Source organism: Lithobates pipiens, unplaced genomic scaffold, assembly GCF_037356315.1.
Source record: "Lithobates pipiens isolate NorthernLeopardFrog02 unplaced genomic scaffold, aLitPip1_a1.2 Scaffold_25, whole genome shotgun sequence".
NCBI lineage: Eukaryota > Metazoa > Chordata > Amphibia > Anura > Ranidae > Lithobates > Lithobates pipiens.
Genome location: NW_027507787.1, coordinates 149,103,692 through 149,125,094, shown reverse-complemented (window position 1 = coordinate 149,125,094; position 21,403 = coordinate 149,103,692). Strand labels below are relative to the sequence as shown.

At 47.0% G+C, this 21,403-nt stretch overlaps 1 protein-coding gene across 1 annotated transcript in view; it reads left to right on the top strand.

Annotated features, from left to right (window-relative positions):
- The first annotated feature begins 12,520 nt into the window (after window positions 1-12,520).
- TDRD1 (tudor domain containing 1) overlaps window positions 12,521-21,403 on the top strand; it is a 299,412-nt gene continuing 290,529 nt past the window's right edge. Inside the window, exon 1 of the mRNA XM_077453765.1 lies at window positions 12,521-12,673. Within this exon, the coding sequence (XP_077309891.1) occupies window positions 12,565-12,673 (109 nt within the window). The 5' untranslated portion in view covers window positions 12,521-12,564. The remainder of the gene's footprint in view (window positions 12,674-21,403) is intronic.

Sequence of the window (21,403 nt, the reverse complement as noted above, 5' to 3'; positions counted from 1 at the left end):
CTTTCTAGTAGGAAGAAGGTAACCCAAGCAATTTATGTTAAGTACTGGAAAGTTTTTTTGTTCATGGTTGGACACTAAAAAGGTGTCTATAAGTATCCCGACAGTCTTGGAATTTTTACAAGACGGTGTGGATAAGGGACTGGCCATTAGTACCTTAAAGGTACAAATTGCGGCCCTGTCTGTTTTTTTGGATCAACCTCTGGTGATAGACCCGCTAGTTAGCAGGTTCTTTAAGGGGTTGACCAGGATTAAACCTGTTCCTTTCAAAATTTTACCCAAATGGGACCTGTCAATTGTGTTACAGGGATGGGTAAAAAAGTCTCTGGAAGAAGAACCTTCCTTGAGATGGATCACGCTTAAAACGGTGTTCCTAGTGGCTATTTCCACAGCCAGACGCATTAGCGAGCTTCAGGCACTTTCGGTGAAAGAGCCGTTTTTACAAATTTTTGAGGATAGGCTAGTGTTGCGCATGGACCCTGGGTTTTTACCCAAAGTAGTGACAAAATTCCACATAACACAGGAAATTGTTTTGCCTTCGTTCTGTGGGTCTCCCACTAATCCTAAGGAGGTAGAGTTCAGCCAACTGGATGTGAGAGCCTGTGTCTTACAATATCTGGAGATGTCAAAAAACATTAGAAAATCAGATGCATTATTTGTTTTACATGCGGGTAAAAAATTGGGGTCACAAGCTTCAAAAAATACAATTGCAAGGTGGATCAAACAAGCTATTGTAGAAGCCTACAAAGGAATGAAAATGGAATGTCTTTTTTCCCCCCATGGCTCACTCCACACGGGCGCTATCGACCTCATGGGCAGAGCGAGCTGGAGCAACACCAGAACAAATTTGTCGAGCAGCAACTTGGTCAAGCTACTCGACGTTTATGAAGCATTACAGATTGGACCTTATCTCTGCGCAAGACCAGGCGTTTGGGAGAAAGGTCCTTCAAGCGGTAGTCCCCCCCCTAATCTGGTAAGTTCTCGTTGATCCTCTCTAGTGCTGTCCTGGACAGACGACTAGAGAAAACGAGAGTTAGACTTACCGGTAACTGTTTCTAGGAGTCGTCCAGGACAGCATGGATTCCCTCCCTATATGCTGTTATAATGCTGGACAAGTGTTTTTGTCGTTAGAGAAGCCGTTTCCGGGGAAGTTCTCGTTTACAAGACTGAAGGGGAAGGGACGGAGACCGCCCTTTAAAGATCTGGTTTGTGTTTCCTGCCTCTGGAGGTGGAGCCTATCTCTCTAGTGCTGTCCTGGACGACTCCTAGAAACAGAGTTACCGGTAAGTCTAACTCTCGTTTTTTTTTTCCTTATTTTAACTTTTATTTATTTCACTGTTCTTTTTAAAAAAAAAAAAATTGTGTGTCGCTTTTATTCCTATTACAAGGAATGTAAAAATCCCTTGTAATAGAAAAAAGCATGACAGGTCCTCTTAAATATGAGATCTGGGGTCAGAGAGACCTCAGATCTCATATTTACACTAAAATGCAATTTAAAAAAAATGTTGTCATTTGAAAATAAATAAAATGTCACTCTAAGAGCTATGGGCAATGACTTGGAGACCGGTGGGGGGGTAAAGCAGGGCTGCTATCTTCCCTTCACTCGTCTACATGTCAGGCCAGCGACAGATCCGGATCGCCGTCACGGACCTGGCTCCTAACTTTTTTTAGCTGGCTCCTAGATTCCAAGCAAATTTGTCAAGCCCTGACCTAGACGTCCTCCCCTCCTCCCTCCCCCCCCCCCCCCCCTCCTCCGAGGATGTGGCGATCACCATGTAGACCCTGCGAGAATTTGGGTGGCTGTTGAACCTAAAAAAGTCGGTGATGGTACCGACCCAGCATTTGGATTACCTAGGCTTACTATTGGACTCCAGGGAAGCGAGGGTCTTTCTGCCTTCAGACAAATTGCAGACTCTCAAATCTGCGGTCAAACTACTGATGAACCGCAAGTGGTCGTCGCTCCGCTTATGCATGCGACTACTGGGGCTCATGGTAGCCTCCTTCGGGGCAGTACCTTATGCCCAGTTCCACACCACAGTCCTGCAGAAGGAGATTTTGACAAAATGGGACAAATCTCCGTTGTCCCTGGATTGGCAGATCCAGGTGAGCCAGCCAGTCAGTAATCTATGATCTGGTGGTTGAGGTCCCCGGTGATTCATTCTGGAAAATCGTTCTTTTCTCTGAACTGGACGGTGATTGCTACGGACGCCAGTCTATCCGGCTGGGGTGGAGTGATGGGGATTCAGTCGGCTCAGGGCCTTTGGTCGGCAGAAGAATCCAAGTTGCCGATCAGTCTGCTCGAATTGAGAGCGATCAGGCTGTGTCTCCACACATGGTCGATGTGTATCCAAGGGTGTTCAACCAGGATACAGTCAGACAACGCCACGGCTGTGGCATACTTAAATCCCCAAGGGGGAACAAGAAGTTCAGCCGCTGCTCGGGAGGTCGCTCACATACTTCGGTGGGCAGAGTGACACGTTCCGGCCCTGTCGGCCGTTTACATTCCGGGGGTGGAAAATTGGCAGGCAGACTATCGGAGTCGACAGATGCTGGACCCAGGAGAACGGGCATTGCATCTGGAGATATTCAGGCTGCTGTGCCTGAAATGGGGCACACCAGATGTGGATCTATTGGCCTCCCGTCTCAATCGGAAGGTGCCGAGATTCGTGTCCAGGAGAAGATCCGTGGGCAGACGAGCTGGTGGCTCCATGGGATCAGTACCAGCTGATCTACTCCTTTCCTCCGCTAAAACTGTTGCCATGTCTGCTGCGCAGAGTGGAAGCCAAGGGGATCTCAGTAATCCTGGTGGCCCCAGATTGGCCTCAGCGGCCCTGGTACGCAGACCTGGTGTGTCTGGTGGCAGACGCTCCCTGGCGACTGCCGCTGCGAGAGGCCCTCCTTTTCTCATGGTCCAATCTTTCACCCTGCTTTACCATCGCTGTCTTTAATGGCATGGCTATTGAGAGCCAAATGCTGAGGAACCGGGGGCTGTCAGACTCAGTGATTCTGACTATGTTGAGGGCGCGGAAATCTTCATTGAAGATATAGATATATTCAGCAAGGTTTAGACCAGAAGTTGTAGTTGAGCACCATTAAGGGGCAAATTTCAGTTCTGGCTGTCCTTCTTCTTTTTTTTTTTTTTATTTATTTATTTATTTTTCTCCATCGACCCCTGGCGTCTCATTCATTTAGTGAGTACCTTCGTTCAGGGGGTACTACATGTAGTCCCTCCGGTGCGTCCACCGTTACCTCCGTGGGATTTGAACCTGGTGTTGGCGCTTCAAAAGCTGCTGTTTGAGAATATCAGGGAGATTCATTTGTTGACCCTTTCACAGAAAGTGGTTTTCCTAGTGGCCATAACATCGGCCAGGAGGGTTTCGGAATTGGCGGCCTTGTCCTGCAAGTCGCCTTATCTGGTCATCCACAGGGATAAGTTGGTGGTGCGTCTGCAACCGTCCTTTCTACCGAAGGTGGTCTCGTTTTTTATATCAATGAGGACATTGTATTACCATCGTTGTGTCCTAAGCTGAAGCACCCCAAAGAGGTGGCCCTTCACGCTCTTGACGTGGTTAGGGCTCTAAAAGTGTATTTGTCTGCCACAGCTCCCTTTCGGAAGTCAGACTCGCTGTTTGTTTCGGTGGCTCGTCCAAAGAAGGGTATGGTGGTCTCGTCTGCCACCATTTCCAGGTGCCCCCCTTTCCGGTCATGACCCACTCTACAAGGGCAATCGGAATGTCTTGGGCCTTCTGAGACCAATCGTTGGTCGCTCAGGTGTGTAAGGCGGTGACCTGGTCGTCTGTCCATACGTTTACCAAGTTCTACAAGGTAGACGTCAGTGCATCGGCTGATGCCTGTTTTGGCCGCAAAGTTTTGCAGGCGGCCGTAATAGTTGCAATTGAATATGTAACATATTTTATTTTCTGTTTTTTTTTTTTTTTTTTTTTTTTTATTTATTTTTCGATTAAAAATGCAGTACGGATAAGTTAATGCGCTGTTGCTTTACATTGCGCAGTTTTGGTACAGTTGTGGGTAGTCACTCCTATTGAGGGTTCCCTGGTTTTGTGGTGATTTCTCCACGCACTGTTGTTTTTTTGTGGGTAAAGTTTCACTAGTTCACACTTGCCATGATGGATGAAGTTTTCTATGCTTTTTTCCCACCCCTCGTTTGGCACTGCTTGGGGATGTCCCAATGGCTAAGAGGAGCTGTGTCGGTAAATATAAGAGAAAATAGGATTTTTTTTGTACTCGCCGTAAAATCCTTTTCTCTGTAATTCACCGACCGACACAGCACCTGCCCCTCCTTTTTTTTTCTCCTTACGTTATACTGCTTGATGATGTACTGATGACTGCATGGCAGGCTGGAGGGTTGTTGCCCAAGGGACCACCCCCTGGGCGGAACTAAAAGTTCTGAGTGTTGTATTACAACTAATGCCTAGTATCTCCTAGTAATAGGGCATAACAACTCCATGGCTAAGAGAGGAACTGTGTCGGTCAGTGAACTACAGAGAAAAGAATTTTCCTATTTTTTGTGTTTATTCATATTCTCAGAAAAACGGCAGAGAAATCATAAATTCTGAAAGGGTATGTAATCTTATGAGCACACATGTATATCTGCAGTGTTATCTTATCTCCCTTCAAAGCCCTAAGTTCTGTAGCTTGCACCTGCTCCATTCTCCTGTTTATCAACATGATAACTTTTGACAAGTTCTCTGTCAACTGTGATAAAACCAGCCTGAATTTTGCCCCAGGGTTGGTGCTATAAATAGATTAGAAGAGAGCTGGTTTATTCACAGCTCTGTAAGTCTCTGCCAATGTGGAGGAAAGGCACACATCCCCTTTCCAATCAGCCGTCTCAGTATATGGCAAGAATCCACACCCACTGGTGAATCGGGGATAGAAAATTCTAACAGGATGTGCATTTTCTAAATAAAGAAAGCTGAAGACAACAGATATAAATGTAAAACTTATGTAGGGAGTTTTGTTTTATCTGTGTATCAACTGAGGCTGTTCACTTCACTGGGTATAGGAGAGGGTTTACATCCACTTTAATGCGTAGAATTCATTAAAGCGGAGGTCCACCCTAAAATGGACCTTCCGCTCATTGGAATCCTCCCCCCCCCTCCGGCGCCACAATTGGCACCTTTCAGGGGGGAGGGGGGTGCAGTTACCTGGATAATCCAGGCAACTGCACCCACTTCCGGGATAGCTCTCTGCGGAAAGGGGCGTAGATTACGCCCCTTTCCGCAAGTGCCCTCCCCCTTCCGCAAGTGCCCCGCTGCCTGCTGGGAAACACACAGATCCCAGAGGCAGCGGGGACCGTCCTTATTGCGCAGCGCAACTCGCGCATGCGCAGTAGGGAACCGGGAAATGAAGCCGAAAGGCTCCATTTCCTGATTCCCCTACCCAAGATGGCGGCGGCAGCACCCGAGTGACGATCTACAGATCGGCTTCGGGTGCCGACATCGCGGGCGCGCTGGACAGGTAAGTGTCACTATTTTAAAAGTCAGCAGCTGCAGTATTTGTAGCTGCTGGCTTTAAAAAAAAAAAATAAAAACGCGGAGTCCCGGTGGACTCCCGCTTTAAGATAAAAACCTTCTGCCTTTACAACCACTTTAACACACACAGGCACAAATTTTTTTTTTTATTTATTTGTTGACTCTGAACACAGCTGTATAGTTTTGTCCCATCCACACTCCTGTGTAAAGATCAATAATCTTGTGCCTCCTTCAGATCCATGTTAAAAAAAAAAAAAAAAAGTGAAAAATCGCCAGGCATGTTCCTCCATCTCCTTTGTGGGAAGAATTGGCAACAGCTTATTGTAGTTCCCAGAAGAACAGAATAGCCTGGGAGCCACTGCAAGATGTGGGGTGATTGGGCTTTTACAACCTTTCAATCAGATAACTTTTACATGACAGACGACCGGTGGCTGCTGAAAACGGTTATCAGATTCATGGCTGCAGCTTCCACCATGATCGGACCTGGATGTTTTAAAGTATATTTTGGATGGCAAGCGATTTAAAGTAATTAAAGGCAAAAATGTTTTTTTTTTCTACGTTTTGGAGAGGGATTAGAAACCCCTATCAGGTTTTTATTGCTGTCTGTGTCCCTTAGAGATTCACCCTCTCTAGTCCTGTTTACTGTTGTCACCGAGAGTTAAAAAAATATCACAAATTTTATGGGTTATCACTATAACAGTAATGGAGGGGGACAGGGTGGATTTGTTTTAAATCAACTCAATTTAAATCAAACATTTTTAAAGAGTGACTGTCATCTCTGTCCCGCTGCAGCTCCTCCTCTTTCCCGCTGTTGACTCACCGACAGTCCCATTCACTTTAATGGGACAGCTGGTGATATGGTGGTGACACAACAAGGTGAGGGACTTGGCAGCAGGTGAGTGGATGCCCGCTAGTAGGTGCTGCCATGATGAATCTGAAATGACAGGTGCTCTTTAAATGTACATTTTCAAACAAAATTAAGGTTTCCTATTTGAAATAAGCTGTCAGGTTAGTAAAACAGTGATATCGGAACTGATTCAATCATACAGTTTTTAGTGTACATAGATTTGCAAAACAATGGTATAAAGTAGGGATGCACTGAAATTTGCCGAAAGGAAAAAACGGCCGATAATTGAGCCGAAAATGGGGAGGGGCCTGGGCGGGACGGAGCCCTGCCCCCGCCCCTGCTGCCACCCATCATGGGAGATGTATAGCGCAGGAGAACCGCCTCCGCCGTCTGGTTCAATAGAGCGCTGGGAACATCACAGCTTTAATTTCAATAGCTGTGTGTTCCCCCGTCGCGCGCCGTCGCATACAGCCCCTCCCCCTTGTCCGGGGAACTGTGATAGACAGATCCCCCGTCCAATCTACGTAACTATCTTTACCCTCATAAACCATAAAGCTCCATGCATAGCCTGTGGCCCTGTCACAGCACTTATAGAGCTTGACCCTGTATCTGGTACGTTTGTTGGGAATGTACTGTTTGAATGACAAGCGACCAGTAAACTTAACCAGGGACTCATCAACGCAGACAACTTTTTGGGGAGTAAACAAGTCTGCAAAACGTTGGTTGAAGTGGTTTATGAGGGGCCGAATTTTGTAGAGCCGATCGTATTCAGGGTCTCCACGTGGACGACAAAGTTCATTGTCACTGAAGTGCAAGAACCGCAAGATCTGCTCGTATCGTTTCCTGGACATGGAGTTAGAGAACACGATCATGTGGTCAGCCGGATGCGTGGACCAATAAGCCCGCATCCGCATAAATTTATGTGTGCCCATGTTGAGGGAAAGGCCCAAAAACGTCTTAAATTCGGAAACCGTAACTGGTTTCCAATCTCTGGCAAGAGACGGCAACTGGGGATTAGCGGCGATGCGTTGACCAGCATATAAATTGGTTTGGTCCACAATAGATCTATAGAGATCTTCCGTGAGATACAGAGAATAAAAATCGAGTGGCGTAAAATCATCTGTATCCACCTGAATACCGGGTTGGGCAGTGAATGGGGGAAGTACGGGTACTGCAGAAGTGGTGGGCACCCAATTGGGATAGGCGAATTCTGCAGGAAGGGCACTGGGTACGACGGGCCTGTCTTTTTCTTCTTCTTGGTGGCAGCGGGACACTACTTGTGCTTGCCACCTCGCCAGCTTGAACTGCACTTATGGGACTCGCCACGTCACCACGTGATACTGCAGTGCTGGATGTACGTCCAGGGTGTACTAGGCCGCTGGTGCTTGCCAGTTCACCAAAAGGATGAGCGGCGCTAGTACTGGCTCTATACTCCATACGAGGGACTTGCGGTTCCTGCACCTCAACAACATCAGAAAATCGGGGTCGGGTACGCCTGACAATAGCAGGGACCTCTTCTTCGTCGTCAGAGCTATCTGACATGGAGGCGCTGTCCTCTACAGGTTCGTATTCTGAGCCTGAATCTGACAGATCAGTGTCTTCCTCTTCACTATCTGTCATGCTCAGAAACGTGTAGGCCTCTTCACTAGTGTACCTTCGCTTTGCCATTTTGGGCTCTAAATTTAGGGGTACAGTAGTGAGACTCACAGGTAAAAAAGCACCTAGCCTGTCAGCGACTGTATAAAACGCTACAAAAAAAAACTGTTAGCGATCGCAGGGATCAGGCCTGACTCTGCGAACGCTGCAGTTATGTGTGTTGTGTTTTGTAAGTGACAGTGATCGATCGATACTGCACTTGGGTGGGCTGGGCTGGGCTGGGCAGAGGGGCAAAACGCAGGTGCTAGCAGGTATCTGGGCTGATCCCGCTAACAATGCGTTTTTTTAGAACCCTAAATTGCTGGGCACGCTAGTATAGATCAGATCAGATATTGATCTGTTCGGATACTATACCACTAAGGGAGGTGTATGCTTTGCGCGTGGGTGTTCAGACCCTTTCTGACCCTAAAACCAAATTTATATCACCCGCCGGGTGATCAGGGGGTCAAACCTTTATTAGGTAATAAATGGCGGGTGCCCTGATGCTATAAAAAGCGAACTACCTAACCAGCGTCACCCGTAACACTTATACGGTGATCACTGTTGAAAGGGTTAACTAAGGGCAATCAGGGGTTAAAACCTTTATTGGGTATTTATATGGGGGTACCTGAAGCTTTATAAAAACCTGACGGGGAACCTAAATAACTAAATAACTAACTGGCTAACCAGCGTCACCAGTGACACTTATGCAGCGATCGCTGGTGAAAGGGTTAACTCTAGGGGCAATCAAAGGGTTAAAACCTTTATTAGGTTATATATCGGGGTACCTAACGGTATAAAAACCTGGCGTTGAACCTAAAAAAAAACTAGCTTCCTAGCGGGACCAGTGACACTATTGCAGCGATCAGAAAAACGATCGCTTAGTGACACTGGTAAAAGAGGGTGAAAGGGTTAACTGGGAGGGCAATCAAGGGGTTAAACCTTTATTAGGGGGGGGGTAGGGGGCTACCCTGGACCTAAAGGGGCCTAACACTAGCTGCCCTGACACTTTTTACAGTCACAACTGACACTAAATGTAGTGATCAATAAATAAATGAACATTGCATTAGTGACACTGTGACTGGGGGGCGGCGGGGGGCAGATCGGGGGGGTGACTGGGGTGAAATGTGTGCCTGTGTGTACCTATGTGTCAGTGGACTGTTGGTGCACTTACTTGGACGTCTTCACTCCTCGCTGTCCGGTTCAAAAAGACCGCCACGAGGAGTGTGACATCACTTCCTCCTCCTGTGTGTACATTTTCACAGGGGAGGAAGTTCGTCACTGGCCAGGAGCGATCGAGAGGGGATGGGCGGAAACCAACGGCCATCCCCTCATCGCCGATCGCTCCGGCACCGAAAGGGACCGCCGTATCTAGCTGGAGGGGGTCCGATCGGACCCCCCACCCGCTAGAAGGCATTCACGTACATTTACGTGATTGTGCCTGCCTGTCCCATTGTGTTGACGTACATTGGCAATACGGCGGTCCTGAAGTGGTTAATAAGAGCAATTTAAAGATCAGAATCTCCACCACCATTTGTTTAAATCCTTGCAGTGTACAGAGATCACTTGGAGGTATTTTCTTAAGAAAAGTGACATCATTTATACCAGAAATTAAGTGTGTGGAACTTCCATCTTGCTTTACTTTAGTAGGAAAAGGCTGAACCACTGACACTTCTATTTTATTTCTGATTTGTTTCTCAGACCCCTTTCATGCTAAAAAAGCACCTGAAAAGCTCACGAAAACCTATTTCCAATTAAATCAATGAATGCTTTCACACTGGGGCAGTGCGCTGGCAGGGTGGTGAAAAAAACGCCCCTCTCCATGGAAATGAATGGAAAGCTCTTCAAAAGCGCTCAGTGTTTTACTGGCAGTTTAGAAGCGCCTCAGTGTGAAAGGTGCATAACCTGTTGTTTGACATAAATGTTAGGAGCGGAAGTGAAAATGAAAATGGAGCGATTTACCTGATCTCTGGGTGCAGCCAGTCTGCAATATTAATTATTTGCGGTTTTGAAATCATGCTGAAGTTGTGCAATTTCAAAGCCTCACCAGTGTGAACCAGGGCTAAAAGTAATATCCCTTTTGTTTAAAGTTTACTTAGCATTAGATTACTCCTGGCCACTGAAATGCTTTAATGCTCAAATGCTAGGCCCGTAAATAGCTATGCGGGTATGGACACAAGGCTTCCATAGAGTTGCTTTAACAGGCTGAAAAAGGAACTCTCAACTCCTGTATTTTTTTTTTTTTTTTTAAGTCCTGTGTGCATGAACCCTTATGAGAAGTGTCCATTGTGTTGTGTCCTCTTGCCCAAATATTCCTCCTTTTGCTGACCATTTTTTTTGCAATACGGTACTGCTGTGCTTTTAACTGACAACTGACGGTCATGCGACGATGTACCCAATAAAAGAAGAATTCCCCCCCCCCCCCACACAAATAGAGATTTATTTTGGTTGTATTTGACCACCTCTGCGGTTTTCATTTTTTGCGTTATAAACAAACAAAAATAAACAAAAATTTTAAAAATAATAAAACAATATTTTTTACTTTCTGCTATAAAACATAGCCAATGCAAAAATGTAAACAAATTTATTCAATTTAGGCCAATATGTATTCTGCTACATATTTTTGGTAAAAAAAAAATCCCAATAAACATATATTGAATGGCTTGCGCAAAAGTTATAGCGTCTACAAACTATGGGATTGATTTTAGGACTATATTTATTTTTATTTTTTTACTAGTAATGACAACCAGCGATTTTTAGCAGAACTGTGACATTGCAGCGTACAAATCTGACACTTTTTGGGGACCAGTGACACCAATACAGTGCTAAGTGCTAAAGTACACTGTCTCTGTACTAATCGCACTGGAAGGGGGTTAACATCAGGGGCGATCGAAGGGTTAACTGTGTTCTTTGGGTATGCTTTCTAACTGTGTGGGGGATGGTTGCACTGTAGGAGGAAGCAGAAATGCAAGATCTCCATCTTCCTTATTAGCAGAACAGCGATCTGCCTTGTTTACATAAGCAGACCGCTGTTCTGCCTCTCAACAAACGATTGCTGGGTTTCCAGGGGACATAGGTGCCCCAGAGCCCTTGAAAAAAAATCCCGTACAGGTATGTGATTTTGAACATAAGGGCTGCCCTGCCGCAGTAAATATGTGGAGTGGTCCTTAGGCGTTTAAACAGGAGTTAAAGCAATATATCCAAGTATCATTCACGGGTAAAACAGTATTAATCCCAGAACCAAAAATTTAATATTTTTGCAGCTTAACAATTTCTAGATGCGTTATTTCTTTTCAGGCATTTTTACACCTGGTGATCTGGCCAGTATTGCACCTCTTGTATTAGAGCTCCCACACTGGATGAAGGAGCACATGAGGCACCTTTTGGACAGCAGCTTTGTCTGGAGGGGAGTGTTAGATGTACTAGCAGATTTAAATGCACTAATGAATTGAAGCCAGACCCCAGCTAACACTTTCAGTTACAGCAAATGCTTTTTTCCTTTTGGCATAAAGGTATTGTATAAATTTAAAGTCGATCACTATAAGCACCCCTGTCGGTGTTAAATGGTTTATCTCATCCCTGCAGGAGAGCTTGTTCTTTTGGGAAACAGACTTCAGCTGGCTGTATATGGATCAAAATTCAACTGGTTCAGCAGGGACTAGTCAAACTTTCATCATGTATGGGCACTGTGGTTTTACAGGCGTCAATCTACTGATCAACTTCTGTATAACCACTCTGTCAGGTTTTCCATGTGTGGATGAAAGAATCAAGTCTTCTTTTTTTCTTTTTTTCCAACCTACTGAATGAAAAATGACTCATCTATGTGCTACTTTACATGCTGGATCACCAGGTAAAAAAGAAAATGAAAGCAGACATCACATCTAAGAATTGAAGCTGCAAGATATTTACTTTTGGGTTTAATACCGCTTTAACTCTAGACCGATGGCTTGTGAAACTTTTAAAGCTTTGCCAAACTTAATGTTGGGTAATGTAGTTTATTGCCTTTTCACAGGTGTGCACATTTTAAGACTTGACATGTTTTGGTATCAGTGTGCTCGACACAACCCTCTTCAGTAACTATTTTTATTTTACAGCATTTGTATAGCGCCGACAGTTTGTGCAGCGCTTTACAACATGAGGGCAGACAGTTCAACTACAATACCATTTAATATAGTGGGAAATGGCGGGCCCGCTCCTTAGAGCTAACATTCTAAGAGGGAGGGTCTTTTATATTTTATTAAACATTGGGTAACGTATAGTGTTTTAGTGTGCACTAAAATTGGGTTTGATGACATTTGTGCAAATATGTGACAAAAAGTGCAACTATTACCATTTTATTCTCCAGGCTCTCTTTCAAAAAAAAGAAATTCCATATTCAGGGCTATAATGTGCTTTTAAACATGTGCAAAAAATAAAAAGAAAGCAAAAACGTCCCTGACAGTGAAAGGTGTGTGTTTTTTTTTTTTATTTTTTATTTTTTTTTGGTAAATGTCACATTCATTGCTTATGCCAAATATTTTTTTTCTCTTTTTTTTTGGAAGCCAGTTGGCAGAATTTATTTAAGGTTCTTTAGTGTGATTTCTGTGAACCATGGACAAGAGAGCTGGAATACATCTCTCTCTGAGGAAACCCATTTCTCCGCCTCAGATGTTTGGGAATGTGGCAGCTGGACCTGGAAGAGATTCCTATCCCATAACAGGTATTCTTAGTAATGCAATTATTCTTGTCAAGTGACATACGACTAGTCTTTGGGTTTTTTTTTTTTTTTTTACAAGATTTAAGAAAATTTGTACATATAGTCTAAGACTAAAACAGTTGTAGGCATCAGCATAAGAAATATAGATAAACCAATTTGCTAACTAAGAAGCCAACAATGTGCAAAGATCTGACAATAAACAAGTAAATGTAATTCCCCCAAAAAACAAGGGTCTTTGAAGAATTCACATGGAAAAGAAAAAAGGGGGAGAGAGCAGACATAGGATAAATCGATATCTGCAATGGGGGGGGATTTGAACGGGCAGGGAAGAGGACAGGGAATAAAAGAACTGTTATGGGTTGTTGTGTGGTGTTTTTTTTTTTTTTTTTTTTCCTCTTCCCGCCAACGGTACACACACATGCAGTCTCACTGAACTGGGCTTTTTTTTCTGTGGGGCTACATATATTTGTACCTCTCTGTGCTGGGGAGCGCACTGCTTGGGGCCTGGGACTCCTGTAATAGCCCCTGATTGGCTATCGCAGTGATCTATCACTGCAGCCGGCCCTTTTTACTTCCTTTTTTGAATGGCGAGGAAGATGTATTGTATCTCCCTCTCTTTGCGGGAGAGGAAGCTGTAAACCAAAGGGTAAAAAAAAATAATGGCTAGGTCAGTGTATATATTTTTTTTGGTAGAATAAAAAAAAAAAAAAAATTTTTTTTTAAATTGGTGTCAGTGTGTTTTAGTTAGGATAAAAAATGTAAAATGTGCATTATTTCTGGGCTGCGCTATTAGTACAAATAACATACACATATGTGGTATTGCTGCAATGGTTTTGGGTTACACTTTGGTGCTAAATTATGGTAATAGTAAGAAATATATAGCTACCTTTTTTTAAAGATAAGTGTAAGGGTTTTGCTGATGTCTCGTACAGCGCTGTGTTCACTGCCATCGTTTTCTCCCTGTACCTCACCTCATGGAGCTGCTTTGGTAGCCATTTTAGATGTGGTCAGGGGCAGCATGCTTTCCTGGGCTTCAGTGGCCATTTTCCAAGTGATTGCCTATACAGGACACTGGCGGCCATTTTCTGGGAGCCTGAAAAACGTTTTTTTCAGTCTTCTCTAGCAGTAGCATGTGCTCTCGCAGCCATTTTCCCTGTGTTCTATGTCTTTGTACTGGACGCTGGGCGCCCATTTTTTTGAAGCCTGTGCACACTTCAGAGCGGCTTGGCACTATTTGCAGCGGCTGCCATGGACACGGCTTTTGTTTCCTCTCCACCTGGGAGCCCACATGGATTACAGGCACTGCTTGTTGGATAGCGCAGAACTCCTCAGGGTGGTGAGTCCAGCGGGAAAGAGCCCCTCAGCCAGCGGCAGCAAGGAGGGTGGGACTGTCACTGTCCTAAGTCTCCTTCGGGAGGCAGACAGGGTAGGGGCAGCATGGCTTTAGAAACTGGTGTTTGTTCCCCCGAAATCCAGGTAATTGCAACCGGGTCACCTGCAGACTGCTCAGTCCCCATGGACTTCCTGATGGCGGTCTTCAATTCATTCATTGACAGGATGGAGGCGGTGCGTGGGACGAAAGGTGAGGCGTCATCTGGGGAGAGCTCTGACGCAGACTTGGGTCCTGTTGAGGCTGGTGACCCTACTCTGTCTTGTCAGATGACGCTGACCAGGACCGCTCAGACAGTGAGGATGAGTCCCCGCCTGGGACAAAGCGCTTGTTGGAGCACTTAACACAGTTGTGCGTGATACCCTGAAGATTCAGAAGCCAGCAGATCCCTCTGCTGATGTACCGGTCCCTTTTGGGTCCCGCAAGCCAGCACGTTCACCTAAGGTGTTCCCGTATCTGGCTTATTTTGACAAGTTCATTTACAAGGAATGGGGTCGCCCGCAACGGACCTTTTTCGGTCCCCAAATACATGGCAGTGCGTTTACCCTTTTTGAGGAGAGCCTTGTCAAAAAATGGTCGGCTCCTCCGGTCGTGGCCCCCCCCCCCCAGTATCCAGGTTAAATAAAGTAACCACGATCCCGGTTGAGGGGACTCCTGCATTTAAGGATCCCATGGACAGGAAGGCCGAGGCAGTGGCTCATTCCCTGTTTACGGTTGTGGGGTCAGCCGTGCGACCAGTACTGGCATCCGCACTTGTGTCGCAGACACTGACTGAGTGGGCAAAACTTTTGCGCCGCGAATTGGGAGAGCAACAGGCTTCTCCTATCTGCGTGGAACTTGCAGACCAACTAGTGCAAGGCCTTAAGTACGTCTGTGATGCGGCCCTGGATACTCTCCCTCTGTTATACAGGGCTTCAGTGTCAGCTGTGGTGCTAAAGCGCCTGATTTGGCAAAAATACTGGTCGGCTAACCAGGCATCCAAAAAAGCCCTGATGGAACTTCCCTTCTTTGGCGTCCGGCTCTTTGGAGCCTGCTTGGATGACATTATTAAAAATGCCACTGGTGGTAAGAGTACCCTACTCCCACAGGCCAGGAAGGCTAAGGAGCCACGCCGTAGACAAGGGCCCTCCTTCTTTTTTGTCCGCCCGGAGCTTTGACAAAACGTCCCCAGCCGGACAGGACGACTACGGACGGTCAAAAACGTCCCTGGAACCACAAGCCTGCGAATAAAAGTGCTACTGTATGAAGGTTTGCCCCCCCCCCCTACCCGTGTCTCTGGTGGGGGGTCTCCTTCGGGAGTTTGCAGCCCGGTGGTCCTCTCGGTTATCTGACCAGTGGTTCTGCGATCTGATTTCCACAGGCTACAAGATAGTTTCTCTCTTGGCTGCCAAACAGATTCTTCCCTTCCAGCATACCCTTATTCCCGGCTCGCCGGGAGGCCCTCTTCTGGGCAGTAAGGGACCTGTTTAACCGCGGAGTGGTTGTACCAGTTCCGGAATCGGCACGCTTCCAGGGATTCTACTCAAATCTGTAGTTCCCAAGAAGGAAGGGGTACCTCCAGTCTTGGACCTAAAAGCCCTCAATCACTTTGTAAAAGTGCAGAGGTTCAGAATGGAACCATTTTTGCTCAGTAGTTGCGGCACTCCATCAAGGGAACTCCCTGGCATCCTTAGACATCCGGTATGCATACCTGCACATACCCATATGCCTTCGGCATCAAAAATTTCTGCGTTTGGCGGTCGGGAAGCCCATTGCCAATTTGTGACTCTCCCTTTTTGGCCTGGCATCAGCCCCCTGAGTGCTTATCAAAGTACTGGCTCCAGTATTGGCGTTGCTTCAACAATGCGGGATCACGATTGTGGGTTACCTAGACCAGGGCTCGACAAAACCCGCCACTAGCCCACTACCAGTTTGTGGCGCTTCCTTTTGGTGTGGCATAAGTCCCCCGAGTCTTTACCAAGGTATTGGCTCCAGTTTTGGCGTTGCTCTGGCAACGTAGGATCGCGATCGTGGGATACCTAGACGATCTACTCCTAAAGCGGAAGATCACTATGCAGACCCTGCAAAAATTTGGGTGGCTGTTAAACCTAAAGAAGTTGGTGATTGTACCGACCCAGCATCTGGAGTACATAGGCTTGCTGCTGGACTCCAGGGAAGCAAGAGTTTTTCTCCTTTCAGACAAACTGCAGACTCTCAGGTCCGCAGTGAAACTGCTTATGAGCCGCAAGTGGTCGTCGCTACGTTTTTGCATGCGAGTCCTGGGTCCCATGGTAGCCTCCTTCAAGGCAGTACCAGATGCCCAGTTTAACACCAGAGTCCTGCAGAAGGAGATTTTGACAAAATTAGACAAATCTCAGTTGTCCCTGGATCGACAGATCCAGGTGAGCCAGTCAGTCAGAGACTCACTGATCTGGTGGCCCCCGGTGATTCAGTCCGGAAAATCGTTCCTACCTCTGAAGTGGACAATGATCACAACGGACGCCAATCTATCCAGCTGGGGTGGAGTGATGGGGGTTCAGTCGGCTCAGGGCCTCTGGTCGACGGAAGAATCCAAGTTGCCGATCAATCTGCTCGAGTTGAGAGCGATCAGGCTATGCCTCTTCACATGGTCAGTGAGAATTCAGGGGTGTCCGATCAGGATCGAGACGGACAATGCCACAGCTGTGGCATACGTCAATCACCAAGGGGGAACAAGACGCTCAGCTGCTGTTCGGGAGGTCGCTCACATACTTCGGTGGGCAGAGCCACACCCTCCGGCCCTGTCGGCCATTTACATCCCGGCGGTGGAAAATTGTCAGGTGGACTATGAGTCGACAGATGCTGGACCCAGGAGAATGGGCATTGCATCTGGAGATATTCAGGCTGCTGTGCCTGAAATGGGGCACACCAGATGTGGATCTATTGGCCTCCTGTCTCAATCGGAAGGTGCCGAGATTCGTGTCCAGGACAAGAGATCCACGCCTTTCCTCCACTGAAACTGTTGCCACCTCAGCTTCGCAGAGTGGAGGCCGAGGGGATTCCAGTAATCCTGGTTGCCCCAGATTGGCTTCAGCGGCCCTGGTACTCAGACCTGGTGCGTCTGGTGGCGGACGCTCCCTGGCGACTGCCGCTGTGAGAGGGACTCCTATGTCAAGGTCCAATCTTTCACCCTGTTTTATCATCGCTGGCTTTAACAGCCTGGCTTTTGAAACCCAGGTATCGAGGAACCGAGGTCTGTCGGACTCTGTGATTCCTACTAGGCAGAGAGCGTGGAAATCTTCCAGGAAGATATACCATCGTACCTGGAAGGCCTACATCTCCATGTGTGAGGAGAAAGGGTGGCATCCACGCTCCTCTATATCCAGGAATCTGCTGTTTCTTCAGCAAGGTGTAGACCAGAGGTTGGCGTTGAGCACCATCAAGGGGCAAATTTCAGCTTTTTGGCTTTTTTTTTTTTTTTTTTTTTTTTTTTTTTTTCAGCGACCCCTAGCGTCTCGCTCACTAGTGAGTACTTTTGTTCAGGGGGTGCGCCATGTAGTCCCTCCGGTGCATCCTCTGTTGCTTCCGTGGGATTTGAACCTGGCGTTGACGGCGCTTCAGAAGCCGCCGTTTGAGAATATCAGGGAGATTCCTCTGTTGACCTTTTACAGGAGGTGGTCTTTCTAGTGGCCATCACATCGGCCAGGAGGGTTTCGGAACTGGCGGCCTTGTCCTGCAAGTCGCCTTATCTGGTCATCCAGGGATAAGGTGGTGATGCGTCTGCAACCGTCCTTTCTACGAAAAGTGGTCTCGGCATTTCGTATCAATGAGGACATTGTATTACCATTGTTGTGTCCTAAGCCGAAGCAATGTGGTTAGGGCTCTGAAGGTGTACTTGTCTGTCACGGATTCCTTTCGGAAGTCAGACTCACTGTCTGTTTCGTTGGCTGGTCTTAAGAAGGGTATGGCGGTCTCGTCGGCCACCATTTCCAGGTGGATCAGACAGATTGTTGCCCAAGCCTACACCTTGAAGGGGCAGGTGCCTCTTTTCAGTCACGGCCTACTCTACAAGAGCAATTGGAACGTCTTGGGCCTTCCACCACCAAGTGTCTGTCGCTCAGGTGTGTAAGGTGGCGACCTGTTCTGCTGTCAGTGCATCGACTGATGCTGGTTTTGGCTGCAAAGTTTTGCAGGCGGCCGCGTAGTTGCTATTGAGTTTTTCCCTGGTTTTTCGATAAAAACGCAGTACTGTTTCGTTACTGCACTGTTGCATTACTTCGGCAAGGTTGCGGTCTGGGGGATCACTCCTGTTGAGGATGCTCGGTTCCACACACTGCTGTTTTTTATTTTTATTTTATTTTTTGTGGGTTTAGTTTCACTATAGGCCCATGTAATTACAGAGAGGAGCTGTCGGTCGGTGAATATAAGAGAAAATAGGATTTTTGTACTTGCCATAAAATCCTTTTCTCTGTAATACACCGACCGACACAGCACCTACCCCTCCTTTTTGTATGTTATACTGCTTGTTGACGTACTGAAGCTGCTAGCAGCAGGAGGAGGGTTGATAGCACGGAGGCCTGCCCCCCAGGGCGGGATTAAAGTTGTGTATTGTGTAACAATTTTGCCTAGTTTCTCCTAATGGCAGGCTATACAACCCATGTAGTTAGAGAGGAGCTGTGTTGGTCGGTGAATTACAGAGAAAAGGATTTTACGACTAGTACAAAAATCCTATTTTTTTTTTTCCTGGTTTTTCGAAAAAAAAAACAGTACTGTGTTTGTTTTTGTTTTTTTTTTAATGCACTGTTGCATTACGTCCGCAAAATGTTGCGGTGTTGGGGATCTCTCATGTTGAGAATACCCGGTTATGTGGCAGTGTTTTTTTCCCCATATACTGTGTGTGTGTGTGTGTGTGTGTGTGTGTTTTTTTTTTTTTTTTTTTTTTTTTTTTTTGTGGATTTAGTTTCACTAGTTCCCACTTGCCATGGTGGATGAAGTTTTTATGCTGTTTTTTCCCACCCCTCGTTTGGCACTGCTTGGGGACATCCCATTTAGTTAGAGGAGCTGTGTCGGTCGGTGAATATAAGAGAAAATAGGATTTTTGTACTCGTCTCAAAATCCTTTTCTCTGTAATTCACCAACCAACACAGCACCCACCCCTCCTTTTTTCTAAGTTATACTGCTTGTTGACGTACTGAAGTTGCTGGGGCAGTAGGGAGGGTTGTTAGCACAGGGTCCGCCCCCTAGGCGGTACTGACAATTCTGTGTGTTAGAATTTTTCTTAGTTCTCCTTGTGGCACGTTAACAAACCATTTAGTTACGGAGAGTAGCTGTGTCAGTCGGTGAATTACAGAGAAAAGTATTTTACGGTGAGTAAAAAAAATCCTATTGTTTTTACTTCTATTTGTGCTGTAGCTCCACCCCAGCCTGGAGCCCAATTTATGAGATTTTCTATAGAGGAGATACAGTACTAGGCACTGCTCCCTCTTTAAAAATGTTTGTACAGTTCCCAATTTTTAAAGTAATTTAGTGATCATTCAGTGCTGCCATCCTGTGTGATCTGCTGGCTGCTAGTACACAAATATGGCAACAGCAGATAGGTTACACAGCCCTGCAGCACTGACTTTTGTGAAAGAAAAAAGAGCGCTGGCAGGACTGCGTAATATGCTCATGCAGTAGCAGCCAGCAGATCTACCGCAAAGCCCCACGGCGCTCACTGTGCCTACTGACACAGCTCCTTTCTTAGACCATTGGGTTGTTAAGCCACCTTCAGGAGAGGACTAGGCAGAACATGTTAACCTGTGATAATAAAACTAGAACTTTCTAGTTCCGCCCAAGGGGAAGTTTCTTAGGTAACAACCCCTCAGCCTTCTACCGCAGCCTCAGTTTTTTTTCTGCCTAGTGAAGGAGAAAGACCTAGGAACCCTGCGGGCCCATCGGTCCGTGGATTTTTCTGCAGACGTTTTGCTTTTTTGTGCAAGAGCAGATCACAGGATCTTTAATATCAACAGCCGGCTGGGTGACAGGCTGAATACTCTTATACTTGTAGTCTCCCCAGCCTGGCCAGCGAGGGTGTGCAGACCAGAGCTCCATGCTGGGTCGGCCCCGACATGCCCCCAGCTTCAGGGGCGGCAGGTGAGCGTAATGCTCCGGGGGAAACGCATATGACCGGGCTACTGATGTGTGTGCCAGGCCAGCAGCCACCCTGTACTGATTGGAGAGTGGGTCTGTGATTAAATGTCTCCCAGCTCTTCAGGACTGGTAAGTACAGCTCTCCCTGCCTCGTTGGGGCTAAGCAGCTGGACATTCCCTGGGAGGTTGATTCGGGGGTCCCTCACCTACCTCTCTCCTCTCCCCTGTCCCTATCTCCCTCCCCTTCTCTGTGGGGGATGCTACAGGGGCTCTCTGGGGGGGCTCTCACCTGGGGGGAAGACTGCGCTGGATAGCTTTGCCCTGGATGTGTGTAGGTCTCTCCCCTGATGTGTCTGGAGGCTGTGTCTGTTGATCGCTGTAGCGCCGTTTCTCTGCCGTTTCTCTGCCGTTTCTCTGCCGTTTCTCTGCCGTTTCTCTGCCGTTTCTCTGCCTGTTTTTTCACTGTCCCTCATGTTATACAGTGCTCGGCGGCCATTTTTGGTGTGTCCAGGGAGCAGCATGCTCTGCCTCCATTTCTTGTAGTCCGGCGGCCATTTTCCTTGTGATTATGTCCTTTATAATGGACCCTTGGAAGCCATTTTTTTTAAGCCTGAACACGCTTTTCAGTTTCAGCGCTATTCAGAACAGCTCAGCACAGCGCGCTGTGGTAACTTATGCATCTGGGAGCTGACACAGGCAAACCTAGCTGGACGGCGCATAACTTGGTCAGGGTGGTGAGTCCTGCGGGAGGAGCCCCTCACCCAGCAGCAGTTTGAAGTGTGGGACCAACACTGACTTTAGTCCCCAACAGGTGGCAGACAGGGTAGGTTCAGCATGGCTTCAGAAACTGGTGTTTCTTCCCCCGAAATCCAGGCAATTGCAACCGGTTCACCTGCAGACAGTGCAGTGCCTCTGAATGCTTTGTTGGCAGTCCTTAATTCGTTTGTTGCCAAGATGGAGACTGTGCGTGGGTGCAAAGGTGGTAAAAAACACCCCCCTGTCCTGCGGGGAGAGCTGACGCAGACTCTGGCCCTGCTGAGGCTGGTGACCCCCTGTTCTGTAGTTTCAAACGACGCTGCCAGGACCGATTGGACAGTGGGGATTAGTCCTCGTCCGGGTCCATGCGCGACGAAGCGATTGTTGGAGCACTTGTCACAGCTGTGCGTGATACCCTGAAAATTCAGGAGCCAGCAGATCCCTCTGCTGATGTAGTGGTCCCTTTTTGAGTCCCGTAAGCCAGTCCATACACCTAAAGG